The 15,708-nt window shown below is 32.5% G+C and overlaps 1 protein-coding gene across 6 annotated transcripts in view; it reads left to right on the top strand.

Moving 5' to 3' along the window:
• LOC139528645 (neurogenic locus Notch protein-like) overlaps window positions 1-15,708 on the top strand; it is a 156,500-nt gene that overhangs the window by 131,051 nt on the left and 9,741 nt on the right. For all 6 annotated transcript variants that reach the window (XM_071324731.1, XM_071324733.1, XM_071324729.1 and 3 more), the window contains 7 exons: window positions 6,242-6,349; window positions 7,372-7,479; window positions 8,567-8,674; window positions 10,951-11,058; window positions 11,399-11,506; window positions 12,085-12,192; window positions 14,161-14,271. In XM_071324731.1, coding sequence (XP_071180832.1) covers window positions 6,242-6,349; window positions 7,372-7,479; window positions 8,567-8,674; window positions 10,951-11,058; window positions 11,399-11,506; window positions 12,085-12,192; window positions 14,161-14,271 — 759 coding nt within the window. The remainder of the gene's footprint in view (window positions 1-6,241; window positions 6,350-7,371; window positions 7,480-8,566; window positions 8,675-10,950; window positions 11,059-11,398; window positions 11,507-12,084; window positions 12,193-14,160; window positions 14,272-15,708) is intronic.

Below are 15,708 nucleotides of genomic sequence, written 5' to 3'. Positions count from 1 at the left end.
TCACAAACGACCAATTTCATTCTATAATAAAGATATGTTGCTAAACTAACAATTGATCCGTATGACTACAACAGTAAGAAACTTTATCAGCTGCAAACTTTTCTTATTTTCAAGGCAGCTAATTTCAAGTGCAACATAGACATTTAGCTGCAAAATTTTCTTATTTTCAAGGCAGCTAAAAGCAACATATACATTGAGCTGCAAAAGTTTCTTATCATCTACATCCGATTTCACCTGGATAGATGCACGCTTGATAAAGCTAGTTGGTCTAGCAAAAAATTGCGTTTATTTTCATCATTTTGTAAATATTTTAAACATTCTTATATTTACATACCAAATAGTGTGTTAAAATTACATTGTTAGGCAATATATATATATTGACACCGTATGTTTGTGGCATAACATCGTGGCCACAAGCTATTTTTTTTTCTGTTTAGTATTAAATTTATATTAATCCATTTTGTTACATCTTGTGATCAGTTTTATTTGGTAATCGCCAATGGCAGTCAGCAGGGTTAAAGAACATCAGTTGTTCGACCTGTTAGTCAAATGCCTTTTGTTTAAATATACTTTTTCACTTTTTTGGTCTTTTTGAAAATGTTGTTTGTGCTATTTTTAAACCCTTCTACAACGAAATTTGTTTTACATGCACACGTATAAAAATTGCGGTTTTCATCCAACGCAATCATAGGTTTGAACGTAGTTTTCAATTTAGACTCGTTTATATTTTTTCGTTTGGGCTTGTATCATATTTTCCCTCCGGTTTATATGATCCGTTCATCCTATATTGACTCTTAAAAGTCAAGAGTTTATCTAAAAATGAGGGTACTTTTTCAAAAAAATGAGGGTACTCTTTATATGGCCTCCCAAATACCGTTTCGATCCCTAACATCACTGAAGAGACATATATTGTCGAAATCCGGATCTGGTGTACTTAAAAAATATTGACACCGTATGTTTGTGGCATAACATCGTGGCCACAAGTTAATTTTTTTCTGTTTAGTATCAAATTTATATTAATCCATTTTGTTACATCTTGTGACCAATTTTATTTGGCAATCGCCAATGGCAGTCAGCAGGGTTAAAGAACATCAGTTGTTCGACCTGTTAGTCAAATGCCTTTTGTTTAAATATACTTTTTCACTTTTTTGGTCTTTTTGAAAATGTTGTTTGTGCTATTTTTAAACCCTTCTACAACGAAATTTGTTTTACATGCACACGTATAAAAATTGCGGTTTTTATCCAACGCAATCATAGGTTTGAACGTAGTTTTCAATTTAGACTCGTTTATATTTTTTCGTTTGGGCTTGTATCATATTTTCCCTCCGGTTTATATGATCCGTTCATCCTAAATTGACTCTTAAAAGTCAAGAGTTTATCTAAAAATGAGGGTACTTTTTCAAAAAAATGAGGGTACTCTTTATATGGCCTTCCAAATACTGTTTCGATCCCTAACATCACTGAAGAGACATATATTGTCGAAATCCGGATCTGGTGTCCTTAAAAAATATTGACACCGTATGTTTGTGGCATAACATCGTGGCCACAAGTTAATTTTTTTTCTGTTTAGTATTAAATTTATATCAAGATCCATTTTGTTACATCTTGTGATCAATTGTATTTGGCAATCGCCAATGGCAGTCAGCAGGGTTAAAGAACATCAGTTGTTCGACCTGTTAGTCAAATGCCTTTTGTTTAAATATACTTTTTCACTTTTTTGGTCTTTTTGAAAATGTTGTTTGTGCTGTTTTTAGACCCTTCTACAACGAAATTTGTTTTACATGCACACGTATAAAAATTGCGGTTTTTATCCAACGCAGTCATAGGTTTGAACGTAGTTTTCAATTTAGACTCGTTTTAACATCAACCCAACAATGTTAGATCTGTAAATTTGCTTTCGCAAATTTTTTGTTCTTCCCTCACCGGGATTCGAACCCATGCTACTGAGATATCGTGATACCAAATCGCCTGCACTCTAGCCGTCCCGCTAGACCACACGACCACCTGGGCTTCACAATAATAAAGCTTTCGGTGGCCGTGTGTTACCTTTCCTTGTCAGTTTTAATCTAGCGTCGTACTACAGTACATGATATATAAGGCATGGAGATGTTATTGTTACAGATCAGCTCAATGATCTATAGTAAAGGATCCTACAAATTAATGTAAGATACAGTCACAGAAAATAATTATATTTATAAGTACGTCGGAGTCAGTGACAACTCTACAACAGATTTATCCACCGGATTACCAGCAATGATGGTGATACATGGCTGTTTACATTATATATATACAACTCGTCTAAACATCAACCCAACAATGTTAGATCTGTAAATTGCTTTCGCAAATTTTTTGTTCTTCCCTCACCGGAAATCGAACCCATGCTACTGAGATATCGTGACACCAAATCGCCTGCACTATAGCCGTCCCGCTAGACCACACGACCAACTGGGCTTCACAAATAATAAAGCTTTCGGTGGCCGTGTGTTACCTTTCCTCGTCAGTTTTAATCTAGCGGCGTACTACAGTACATGATATATAAGGCATGGAGATGTTATTGTTACAGATCAGCTCAATTATCTATAGTAAAGGATGCTACGAATTAATGCAAGATACAGTCACAGAGAATAATTATATTTATAAGTACGTCTGAGTCAGTGACAACTCTACAGCAGATTTATCCATCGGATCACCAGCAATGATGGTGATACATGGCTGTAAACATTATGTATATACAACTCGTCTAAACATCAACCCAACAATGTTAGATCTGTAAATTTGCTTTCTCAAATTTTTTGTTCTTCCCTCGCCGTGATTCGAACCATGCTACTGAGATATCGTGACACCTAATCGCCTGCACTGTAGCCGTCCCGCTAGACCACACGACCACCTGGGCTTTACAAATAATAAAGCTTTCAGTGGCCGTGTGTTACCTTTCCTCGTCAGTTTTAATCTAGTGTCGTACTACAGTACATGATATATAAGGCATGGAGATGTTATCGTTACAGATCAGCTCAATTATCTATAGTAAAGGATCCTACAAATTAATGCAAGATACAGTTACAGAAAATAATTATATTTATCAGTACGTCTGAGTCAGTGACATTTCTACAACAGATCTAAATTGAAAACTACGTTCAAACCTATGATTGCGTTGGACAAAAACCGCAATTTTTATACGTGTGCATGTAAAAAAAAATTTGTTGTAGAAGGGTCTAAATACAGCACAAACAACATTTTCAAAAAGATAAAAAAAAAGTGAAGAAGTATATTTCAACAAAACGCATTTGACTAACAGGTCGAACAACTGATGTTCTTTAACCCTGCTGACTGCCATTGGCGATTACCAAATAAAATTGATCACAAGATGTAACAAAATGGATCTTAATATAAATTTAATACTAAACAGAAAATAATTAACTTGTGGCCACGATGTTATGCCACAAACATAAGGTGTCAATATTTTTTTTGTACACCAGATCCGGATTTCGACAATAAATGTCTCTTCAGTTGTTGGGATATACATATAACCGGCCACGTCCACTCTGTGTACTATTTCTATTTGTATCCAACTGACTATAAAAGTTCGTTCTTCTGTGGTAATGTTAAATCACTGTCCCAGGTTAGGCGAAGGGTTAGGATCCCGCTAACATGTTTAACCCCGTCACACTCTGTATGTATGTGCCTGTCCCAAGTCAGGAGCCTGTAATTCAGTGGTAGTCGTTTGTTTATGTGTTACATGTTTGTTTTTTGTACATTTTTTGTACATAAATTAGGCGGTTCGTTTTCTCGTTTTTAAATTGTTTTACATTTGTCATGTCGAGGAATTTTATAGCTGACTATGCGGTATGGGCTTTGCTCATTGTTGAAGGTTGTAAGGTGACCTATAGATGTTAATATCTGTGTCATTTGGTCCCTTTTGGAGAGTTGTGTCATTGACAATTATACCACATGTTATTAGCTCACCTGGGCCAAAGGGCCAAGTGAGCTTTTCCCATCACTTTGAGTCCGTCGTCCGTCGTCGTCCGTCGTCGTCGTCGTCGTCCTTCGTCTGTCGTCCGTCGTCGTTAACTTTTACAAAAATCTTCTCCTCTGAAACTACTGGGCCAAATTTAGCCAAACTTGTCCACAATCATCATTGGGGTATCTAGTTTAAAAAATGTGTCTGGTGACCCGGCCAACCAACCAAGATGGCTGCCGTGGCTAAAAATAGAACATAGGGGTAAAATGCAGTTTTTGGCTTATAACTCAAAAACCAAAGCATTTAGAGCAAATCTGAAATGGGTAAAATTGTTTATCAGGTCAAGATATATCTTGCCTGAAATTTTCAGATGAATCGGACAACCCGTTGTTGGGTTGCTGCCCCTGAATTGGTAATTTTAAGGACATTTTTCTGTTTTTGTTTATTATCTTGAATATAATAATAGATTGAGATTAACTGTAAACAGCAATAATGTTCAGCAAAGTAGATTTACAAATAAGTCAACGTGACCTAAATGGTCAGTTGACCCCTTTAGGAGTTATTTACCTTTATAGTCAATTTTTAACCATTTTTCGTAAATCTTAGTTATCTTTTACAAAAATCTTCTCCTCTGAAACTACTGTGCCAAATTAATCCGAACTTAGCCACAATTATCTTTGGGTTATCTAGTTTAAAAAATGTGTCCGGTGACCAGACCATCAAATCAAGATGGCCGTCACGGCTAAAAAAAGAACATAGGGGGAAAATGCAGTTTTTGGCTTATAACTCAAAAACCCAAAGCATTTAGAGCAAATCTGACAGAGTCAAATTGTTTATCAGGTCAAGATCTATCTGCCCTGAAGTTTTCAGATGAATCAGACAACCCATTGTTGGGTTGCTGCCCCTGAATCGAAAATTTTGCTGTTTTGGTTATTATCTTGAATATTATTATAGATAGAGATAAACTGTAAACAGCAATAATGTTCAGCAAAGTAAGATTTACAAATAAGTCAACATGACCGAAATGGTCAATTGATCCCCTAAGGAGTTATTGTCCATTTATAGTCAATTTTTAACAATTTTCATAAAATTTGAAAATTTTTATTAACATTTTCCACTGAAACTACTGGGTCAAGTTCATTATAGATAGAGATCATTGTAAGCAGGAAGACTGTTTAGTAAAGTAAGATGTACAAACACATCACCATCACCAAAACACAATTTTGTCATGAATCCATCTGCTTCCTTTGTTTAATATTCACATGAACCAAGGTGAGCGACACAGGCTCTTTGGAGCCTCTAGTTTTTTATATTATCAGTTTTGATGTAGAAAAGTAGGATAATTGTTTATATAATTGTTTTAAATGGCATAAAGCTCAAACAGCGGACTGAAGCAACGTTGAGCTGAAATTTCTTTAAATATTCCATTAATGAAGGTTTTAGTCACATAATATTTTTAAGTTTAAACGTTTTGATGAATTTGATAAAGGTAATTCCATGAAATTATTCCGAACGACTTGAATGAATTTAGTGTAATTCTAAACTAAACAGATAATGCAGCTTATACACTATATGTTCAAAAAAGGATGCATGATAAAAGCGGTCAGATACTTGTTACTGTTATGAGTTTTAGGGGTAAATTCAGTAAAAAATCTCCCATTGACTTTAATGCAAATCTATGTCTTGAATTAAATTTATACCTGATTTACCGTTAGAAATTAGAAAATTTCATAAATCAGTCATGAAAGTACAAATGTAGCCCTATCTTTTGCAACAATAAAAACATAGGGTCATGTGGCATTTCTGGGCATTCACATGACCTTGTTTACAAACACTGTAGATTTGCAATTAATTCCTTCACTGACCCCCATTACTTTTCAACCCTGTTGTAAAACAAAATAGTACATTTAGCATTTTGTTTTTTTTAACTCTAGTTTTGATCCATCTATCAAAATATATTTATTACAAACATAATCTACCAATCAGAAGAGCACATGACTTCAGTTTTATACAGATAGCTCATCTCCCCTCCCCTTTGGCAATAAATAGAACGAAGAAAAAACGAGAGAAGAAGTAAACAAACACTACATAAAAACTAAATATGACCAACACAAATCAAATATGAGCTCGGATGTGTCATAGGGTTTAGCAATTCGTACTTTACTACTTGCATCATTCACATTGCTTATGTTAATCACTAGTTCAATGACAAGTCTGTATAGTAGTGATACAATCTAAAGAAAAATCGGAGTTGTAGTAAAAAATAATATTTTCCTTTTTCAGTTACACCTTGCAGCAATAATCCGTGTTTGCATGAGGGCAATTGTTCCTTATCAGGAAGCAACTTCAATTGTAATTGTTCAGATGGATTTTCTGGCAAACTATGCGAAGGTAAGTTCAACAAAATATAGACAATAGAAATTTAAAATGAGTAGACTACTATAAGTGAATAGTTTGTTACTCTGATAAATATTTCATACAATGAAAAATGATTCCTTCGGTAGTTAAATGAATTTGTAGATTTTGTAAATTATTTATTCTCCTTCTAGAAAATATTTACCCTTCACTCATTTTGTTTTTTCTAACTTTATAAATACAGACAAATAGTAGTTTGCCGATTTCAGCAATCACTAAAATTAGTTTCTTTTTAGTAACAGGATATTCTTAACATTTCTAAAATTGAAATTTAAGAGTGAACATGTTTTTGTTTATGTCTCTGAGAAGCTTTGTAAGAAATTTGATATATCTTATCATAAACGAGCCAATTAGTAATAAAGAAGCAATAACAAAATTAATAACTGATTTTTTATTTAACCAAGTAAATATGTACCAAGATTAAAAACCTCCAGCAGTATATTCAACCAAAACTTTGGATGTAATATGAAGATATGATTTGACAATCACTTTGAAAATTTATAAAAATAAAAAAGGCTGGTTAGAATATATCAATGGATAGTGTTTTATGTTTGATTTATTGTTTAAATTTTAAAACATGTACAAAACAAATAATTGTCAAGATCAACAGAGTTTACCCTTCTTCATGCTAAACAACACGATCAAAGCGAATTTAATATGTTCTAGATCCCAAAAACTACTTCAGCTTAAGGAAGTCTACAATTCTACAGTAAGCGAAAACGATTCCGTCTTTCTTATTTTATGGGCAGAAATTGCAAAAAACAAACAAAATTGAAGAGTGACCTAGTGCGATCCAGGAAAACAAGCTAGCTACTTTACGGCTAACGAAACGGTTTCAATTTTTCAATATGAAACCGAAAACAAGATCAAAATGTTTATGAATTATCTTATACGTAGTTGATACAATGTTCCAATGTATTACATAATAAATCAAGTGACAAAAGAGATGATAACTGTTTTAAAATTATTAGGAGTCATATTTTTCAACTTTGTTGTAGTGACACCATGCAACAGTAGTCCATGCGTATCTCCAGGGACATGTGTAATTGTTAATGGAAGCCATGCATGCGTGTGTCCAACTGGTTACTCCGGCAACCTGTGTGAAGGTACAATCACAGAAATATATTACACCATAACCACAATATAACAGATGCAATGTTCAAAGTATTGGTAAATTTTTTATCATGCACGTATTGACCAACTTTGACTTTAAAAGCTGAGGTTGATGAACAGTTCATATAAGAATGACCACAAACATGTTGAGTACTGTTTAGTCTGTCGGGAAATTGTAAGACTTAAACATTGCGGCAAATTCAAACAATGTGCTTTTGGTGAATACTTATAAAACTAAGGAGTTGTGATTTGATTGTCAATAAAACAACAGTCCTCCAAATTATTTCAAAACGGATGTAAGCAATTATCGGCAAACGCATGATATATTAATAAATAAACTCATCATAGATACCAGGAATAATTTTTTTCTATACGCCAGACGTGTGCTGTGTCTACAAAAGACTCACAGTGACGCTGGAATAAAAAAATGTTTAAACACCAAATAAAGTGCGAAGTTGAAGAGCATTTAGGACCAAAGATTCCTAAATGTTTTGCCAAATACAGCTAAAGTAATCTATTCCTGAGGTAGAAAAGCCTTAGCATGTCAAAAATTCAAAGTTTTGTTAACAGTTAATTTATAATTATGAACATATCAATGATAACTTAAGTCAACACAGAAGTACTGACTACTTGGCTGGTGATACTCTCGGGGAATTAAAATTCCATCAGCAGTGACATCGACCCAGTGGTTGTAAATAAATTTGATCCGTTCTTTATATGTTCAGATGGTTAAGTGGTTAAGTACTAGGAGTTGTCATTCCTGTTTACACACAATCATCATACTGCGTTGTCGTAAAAGATACAAATGTAACGTCACTAGATGCGATTTTTCCCGACATTTTTATGTCTTTAATTATGTGCACGAACCTAAAATATTTTAAAATCTGAAATCTTATATAATATGCATCGAAAACGCTTGAAATAAAGTTCTAAAGGACATTTAATCCTAAACAAGACATCGAAGCTTTGCATTGAGTTGCAACGTTATCCTCAGCTAGAATGAAAAAATGAATTCATTAATCAAGATTTATCATTTTATCTTGAATTTAGTAGTAGTTTATACTTTAATACCTTTTACAGTTGATCCGTGTGTTCGTCATACGTGTGCTAATGGAGGAACAAAATCTATTATTGGTACAACCTGTAAATGTAGATGTAGAAGTGGCTTCTCTGGACCAACCTGCGCAGGTATTAATTTTTCAATAATAATATTTCTGTTGCACATGAACACCACCAATAATTCATTTTAATTGTATACAATTGTTTCACACGCCTACAATTTGTTTAACATATAAAATTGATATCCATAATGGACGATGAATATAGTGAAAGTACAAGGCCATAAAATCGTATTATAGAACTTATGCTTGTAAGAGGTAGTATAGTATTGCTGTATCATTTTACCACACGTTACTAGTACCTTCGATTTTTGCGCTTCCCCTAGTGTTTTACTTTACTGCTTGTCAGTAATCAAAACAAGGATGAACAAATATTAATAATTTTTAAAAGCTTATGAATTGGTAATTTTTTATATTTTTTTATTAATCATCATGTGAAGTTTGCATATCGCCGAATTAATTTATAACGTAGTATTGACAATAAAAGTTCACGTCTGATTGTTGATATTTTCATTGATATTGTTAAAGGGGCACTAGCTACGAGGTATATAAAAAATCTAAAGTATGATTGTTTTGGTTCAATCATTAATGAAAGTGAAATAGTAAAATAATAATTTGCTTTTATCAGCTAAAATGGTTCAATTTTGTCAAACATTGATAATGAATTATTCATTTGCAAGTGAATAATTCGACCTCATTAAATCCGTATTCATGTGAACTCCATTTTAACCCCGTAGAAAGAGGTAGAATAACGCATGCATTGTCCGTGTACGGTTATCTAAAGGAAAAGAATGTCAACATTGAAAGTTAAACAAAGGTAAATAATTTGATTGACTGATTCGATCCACAAAAAATCATTCTTATAAAGGTAAAAACGATGATAAACATAAATTTTTAATATATAATACAAAATTTAACAGACTTATAAAAATCCAATTGCACGAGTTGCTTAATCTATTTATATCTATGTTTATGTTTACATCGCTTATATGGTCATAGAAGGTCAACTCTGTAGTTAATTAGATGGCGTCTTAACTTTTCACAAATATATATCGATTACATATTCGAGGTCACATTAAATAATGCACATTACAAGTTACACCTGTCATGCGTTCGAAAACTCTTTCGGGATAAGAAGAGAGGCAAAAAAACGAATGGGACATGCAAACTCATTAGCCGAAAAAAAAACGCAAAAGTAAAAAAAGACAAGAAGGACCGATAGATAAAGAAACAGTTTACAAAATTACAAAACAACCCAAAAACAAAGACTAAGCAACAAGCACCCCGCCAAACACCTTGGATGATCACAATTGCCTCAAAACAAAAAAGCAGATGCTCCAAATGTGACAATCATCATGTAGCTCACGATTGTACAAATCTTTCAACATGAAACTCTAAAACCTCAACATAACAAAACCAGGAACGTAAAAATACGTTCAAATGTCAAGACTTTGTGGCCATAAAGGACCTCAAACGGTTAGCTGAGTTAATATGAAATAATTAATGTCCTAATTACTTCTTAAGTCATCAAACAGGAATTTTAGGATTCTACGTCATACATTTCAAATCATGTCAGTCCAGATGCACTGACTACTGTTCAAATAGTCGAAATTCACAACTTTGTATCGATAAAAAAGCACTTTGTAGATTTCGAACATCTAACAATTCGTCCTGTTAAACATTAGGGAAAACGTAAACAGTTTCTTTTAACAAAAACCCTAAAACCATTCACATATTCATTTTAATGACTTACACATTTCACAAGCTGGGTTGTATTATTATAGCACCAATAAAAAATACTAAGCAAGCAAAAGGAGAGAAACATAAAAGATAAAAAAAAAACATTTAAACAAATAACCTTATATTGAGAATTGAGACGGGTAAAGCGTCACAAAGATACAACATGTATGTATGTCTAAGAAAGTCTTCATAAATATTCACCAAAACAACACAGACGATGGTAATAAATAAAAGATGGTGGATACTTTTTTATATTATCATCCATATTTTTATAAATAATTTTTGTATATGCATATATTTAGGAATTATCATATTGAAGTAAAGCTATTTTATATATGTATATGTTGAGTAGAATCATTCATTACTAAATTTTACCTAATTACACGACACTATAAAAAAAGTAAAAAAAAAAAAAAAATTTAAAATAAAGTCCCCAAAAGATGTGATAACTGCATTTGGTTGCAAAAAATAATATACAAAGCATTTTTTATGACGATAATGTTGTATCGCCAAATTCATAGTATTTGCAAAGTGGATTTCGAAGTTGAACAAAATTGTTGTGAAGTTAATTCGAATATAAAAAATCTGGATAGATTTATATTTCAGTTACCCATTGTTCAAATAATCCCTGTCTTCACAATGGGAGCTGCTCTATGACAACAGATAGTTTTTCTTGTCACTGCCCAACGGGATATTCTGGGAAAACTTGCGAAGGTAAAATCCTAAATTGTTTGTACAAATAAAATTGGAAACTACGGGGTAAATAAGAAATTGGCATTGCCAAATTTATTCTTTAATGCAATGTTTAAAAGCAACATGATTTGGTCAAAACATTTTTTGCGTCAATGAACAACATATTTCAATATAATTACTGAGATTGCTAATCACGACGTGCAATTGTAAGAAAACAAATATAGCATTAATGTTCCAATTTTTGTTAAAGTTTTTTATGCATTCTCTGATAACAAAGAAAAGCATGGATAAACACTTGTACTACGAAATACTCTTCACATTTTAAAAATGTTTTCTATTTCCTACATCTTTTCCGTTTCAGTAACACCATGTTCAAATAATCCTTGTAGAAATTTGGGAACGTGTTTCAGTACAAGCGAGACGTATGCATGTGTATGTCGTACGGGATATTCGGGCAGAACATGCGAAGGTAATTGAACTAAAACTTATTGTCAAAATGTATCTGTTTACTTTATACAAGTTAGGACTTAAAAACAGATGTCATGTGGAGTTTTGTCAGACGATCTACATCTAAAGATGAACGAAAGTAAATAGTTTTGGGAGGGAAATGTTATCCAACTTGTCATATTATTTTTTCACCCTTTTGTTCCTTGCTTGTTGACTTAAAATGCCTAGAACCGGTATCAAACTATTATTTTGGTATATATCTTGATCTTCGAATGTGTACGTAATAGCTTTCTTTACTCGCACACTTAACTGTGATGTGCGATTGTGCCTTAACCGTGTCTTTAAATTTTTGGTATATTCTTGTAGAATTGGCAATTATACAACATTTCTAAACTGTTTGTTAAAAAGTAAAAACCCTACGTAATTCAACTTAATGAAAATTGCAGTTGTTCAGACGATAATCAGAATAATTCAATTGTTGAAAATGTCTTCTCGGTTACAAATATCACATTTGATAATGTTAGTCCCTTACCAAAAGGTAATTCCGCATTTTAAGATCAATAACGCTTGCTTTTTATTCTTCTACTTTTATATTTGCAGTTGATTCATGCAGCAGATTTGTGTGCAGGAATGGAGGGACAAAAAGTAAAGCAGGAACAACATGTCGTTGCCTATGTAAAACTGGATACTCTGGTGCATTTTGTGAAGGTTTGTTTATTTTTTTCGTTTCAATTTATCTAAAAGAATTAAAATATGTTTCATTATCTATATCACTAAAAGACATGCTTTTAATGTTCAAACTACATAGGATTTTGATATGAAATTGTTAAGGTTAAAAATTATGTGGACTTCTGTATTTCTGTTGAAAATATATATTAGAAGTTACATTTATATAACTTATGAATAACAACTTGGAGTATATTGTAGGAATTTAAATATCAGTTCCTGAGGCTCACATGAGACAAAAAAGTTTTTTTTTTTCGTATTGGCATGATAAATGATATCATTGGTTTTCAGTAAGTTCAAGTGAATAGAAATAGGTGGAAAATTACAAGAGGACACTCAAACGTCGAAATGAAACTGAAAAGACGATAGGAATACAAACGACGACGAAAAATTTAACAATTCTAAAAAAAAAAAGACAACACTAAACATTAAACAAAACAGAGAAACCAACTAAAAGCTGAGTCTATATCAGCTGCGTTGGTAGGGTTGACATATATCTGATCCACTAGTGTCAATCGTCATGTTGCTAAATTTATACAAATTTCGTGATGCCACAATCGAGGACAGGATTACAGTACGACAATTAGAACATTTCATTGGTCAATTGTAAAATGGATATTGTACAATGTTTAATTGACTCGTGATGGTGTCCGTAATCAGGTGAAAAAAGTTAACAAATTTACAACTTTGAAATCGATGTTCTATTGCTTTCTGTGCAGATATCACCAATTCATCAAGATTATCATGGTAGTAAACGTTTAGAATATCATATTAACTTGGAAAGATATACTGGCGCTGATGGAATGGCTGTGCTCAGTTCTTCGGTCGGGTTTTTGTCACTTTGACATATTCCTCATTTCGATTCTCAATGTTATTCATAGAACTGAATAATTCACAGTTTTACTGTTATTGGACTCTTTATTTCAAGTATAGTTTCCTAATAGTCACCAAACTTTTAAAAGCTTCCTAAGAGGGATTCATATATGTAGTGACACAATTGAGATTGAAAGACCCACTGAAAATATTAACTATATTTTTCTCTATTTTTGTATTATTCATGTTTTGCCTTGATTTTCTGGTGTGATATTTTTATTCTTCAATTGAACTGATGATGAAAGTTATTAACAAACAAAAAGTAAAATCACAAAAATACTGAACTCAGAGGAAAATCTAATCGGAAAGTCCATAATCACATGGCAAAATCAAATGACAAAACTCATCAAAAACGAATGGACAAGAACTATCATATTCCTGACTTGATACAGGCATTTTTAAATGTAGAAAATGGTGGATTAAACCTATTTTTATAACGCTAAACCGCTTCCCTTTGATGACAGTCTCATCAAATTCCGTTATATTTACAATGATGCGTGAACTGAACAGACATAATAAGTAAAATAGTCAAAATATGGGTACAGCAATCATCATCGTGTAATAATTTTAAAAGGAACAACAGAACACAAAAACATATCACTGATTCGCCTTTTTTTTTGTAATATGTAAGGTCGACCTAACTTAATTTCAAAGGATTACATGTTGGAGGCAAAAAAGTTAATTTGTCAGTTTATTCTTATAACGAAATACTTATTTACAAAAGTAAATGAATTGTTCATCTGACAATAACTTTGTGTACAATTTTTTTAACGTTAAACATTCCTTGTTATCGATCAAATTGAGAATGGAAATGGGGATTGTGTCAAAGAGACGACAACCCGACCAAACAGCGGAATATATATATATGTATATTTCTAAAAGTAAAAAGTTGCATAAGAATTAGATTTAAATAAACAAAACCGTTGCCTGAATTTGCACTTTTTCACAATAATGATTGCTCATTTACTCATTTTGTTTTATATAACGGTCGGATATTTTATTATACTGTCAAGTAATTCCATAAACATTTTGAATTTTTTTTTCACCTAATCTAAAATCATTTACATACAATTCCAGTTACACCATGCATGTCCAGTCCATGCCTTAATGGAGGTACATGTACAGTATCAGCCAGCGGACAGTTCTCATGCCGTTGTCCTTCAGGAATGTCTGGAACACGCTGTGAAAGTAAGTGTGTTTGTACATGTCATGTTTGGTAAATTCGTTAGCTTGTTGTTTTGTGGGAAGAGAGAAATACAAAAACATAAAATGCAGTATCATAATGTTCCTATATTCGATTTTGAAACAGGCGCATTTAAGTGTCTTAAATGACATTCACTTAAAATTTACAGCACTTGATTAAAACGATCTCACATCAATACGACGCCGTTTTAGCATCGGTTGTATATGAAGTGTATTTTATATTCTGGTAGAATTACATCTGTTATTGTCCCTATTTATTGAATTGGCTAATGCAAATAATTTTTCAATTTTTGACGTTTCATAATTCAAAGATACCGACTAATATGTTGATCGTGAAATTGTTTTTCTAAATCTCCTATGTTATTTATTTGATATCTAAAAGAAACTTGATGAACCAACGGTAGATCAAAGAATGTCTCGTCCTAGAAGAAAAATTCATCGAAAGGTACTTCTTGATAAATATTCCGTACCAAATTCAAAATTATAACATGATGGTCTTGAGTATAGATTATTGGTAATCACCTTGTTTATCATCTTAATTACGTGTTATCGTATTCTTTTATTTGTCTTTATGAATATTAGTTTTACTGTTTGGTTTGTTTTTGACGGTATCCATTTGACGTGACTATGTCCTTATACATCCCATCATTGTGCTTTTGTTCTATGATTATGTTTATGCCCCACCTACGATAGTAGAGGGGCATTATATTTTCTGGTCTGTGGCTCCGTTCGCCGTCCGTCCGTCTGTGATTTAGTTCGTCCGTCTAGGTTAAAGTTTTTGGTCAAGGTAGTTTTTGATGAAGCTGAAGTCCAATCAACTTGAAACTTAGTACACTTATTGCTTATGATATGATCTTTCTAATTTTAATCCCAAATTAGATAATTACCAAATTAAAAGAAAACCTTTTAAGAAAAGGATAGTGCGAGTGGGGCATCCGTGTACTTTAGACACATTCTTGATGTATTCTTATCTTTCATGTTTGCTTCTATGATTGTCTTTATGCCTTTTTGTGTTCTTTTATTTCAAATCACGTGGCTCTGTACTTCTTCATCCCGTCATTGTGATATTCTGCTATTGTAAATGTTTTTGTATATATTTGTTTGTTTTTATAGTGATTAAGATAATTACATAATGTTGACTGCTTTATCCCTATTTTTGACATTGATACAAGACAAGAAAATGCCTGTACCAAGTCGGGAATATGACAGTTGTTATTCATTCGTTTGATTTTGCCATTTGATTTGGGACTTTCTTTTATTAATTTTCCTCAGAAGTCAATATACTTGTCATTTAACTTTTTTAATGGTTTACATTTTATTGAATAATGAATTAAAAAAAATATCATATCAAATAATTGATTTATGTGACTTTTATAGCCGACTATACGGTATTGGTGTTCTGTTTTTTGAAGACTATACGGT

The sequence above is a fragment of the Mytilus edulis genome, chromosome 6 (genome assembly GCF_963676685.1).
Source record: "Mytilus edulis chromosome 6, xbMytEdul2.2, whole genome shotgun sequence".
NCBI lineage: Eukaryota > Metazoa > Mollusca > Bivalvia > Mytilida > Mytilidae > Mytilus > Mytilus edulis.
This window is presented reverse-complemented; position numbering and strand designations above follow the sequence as displayed.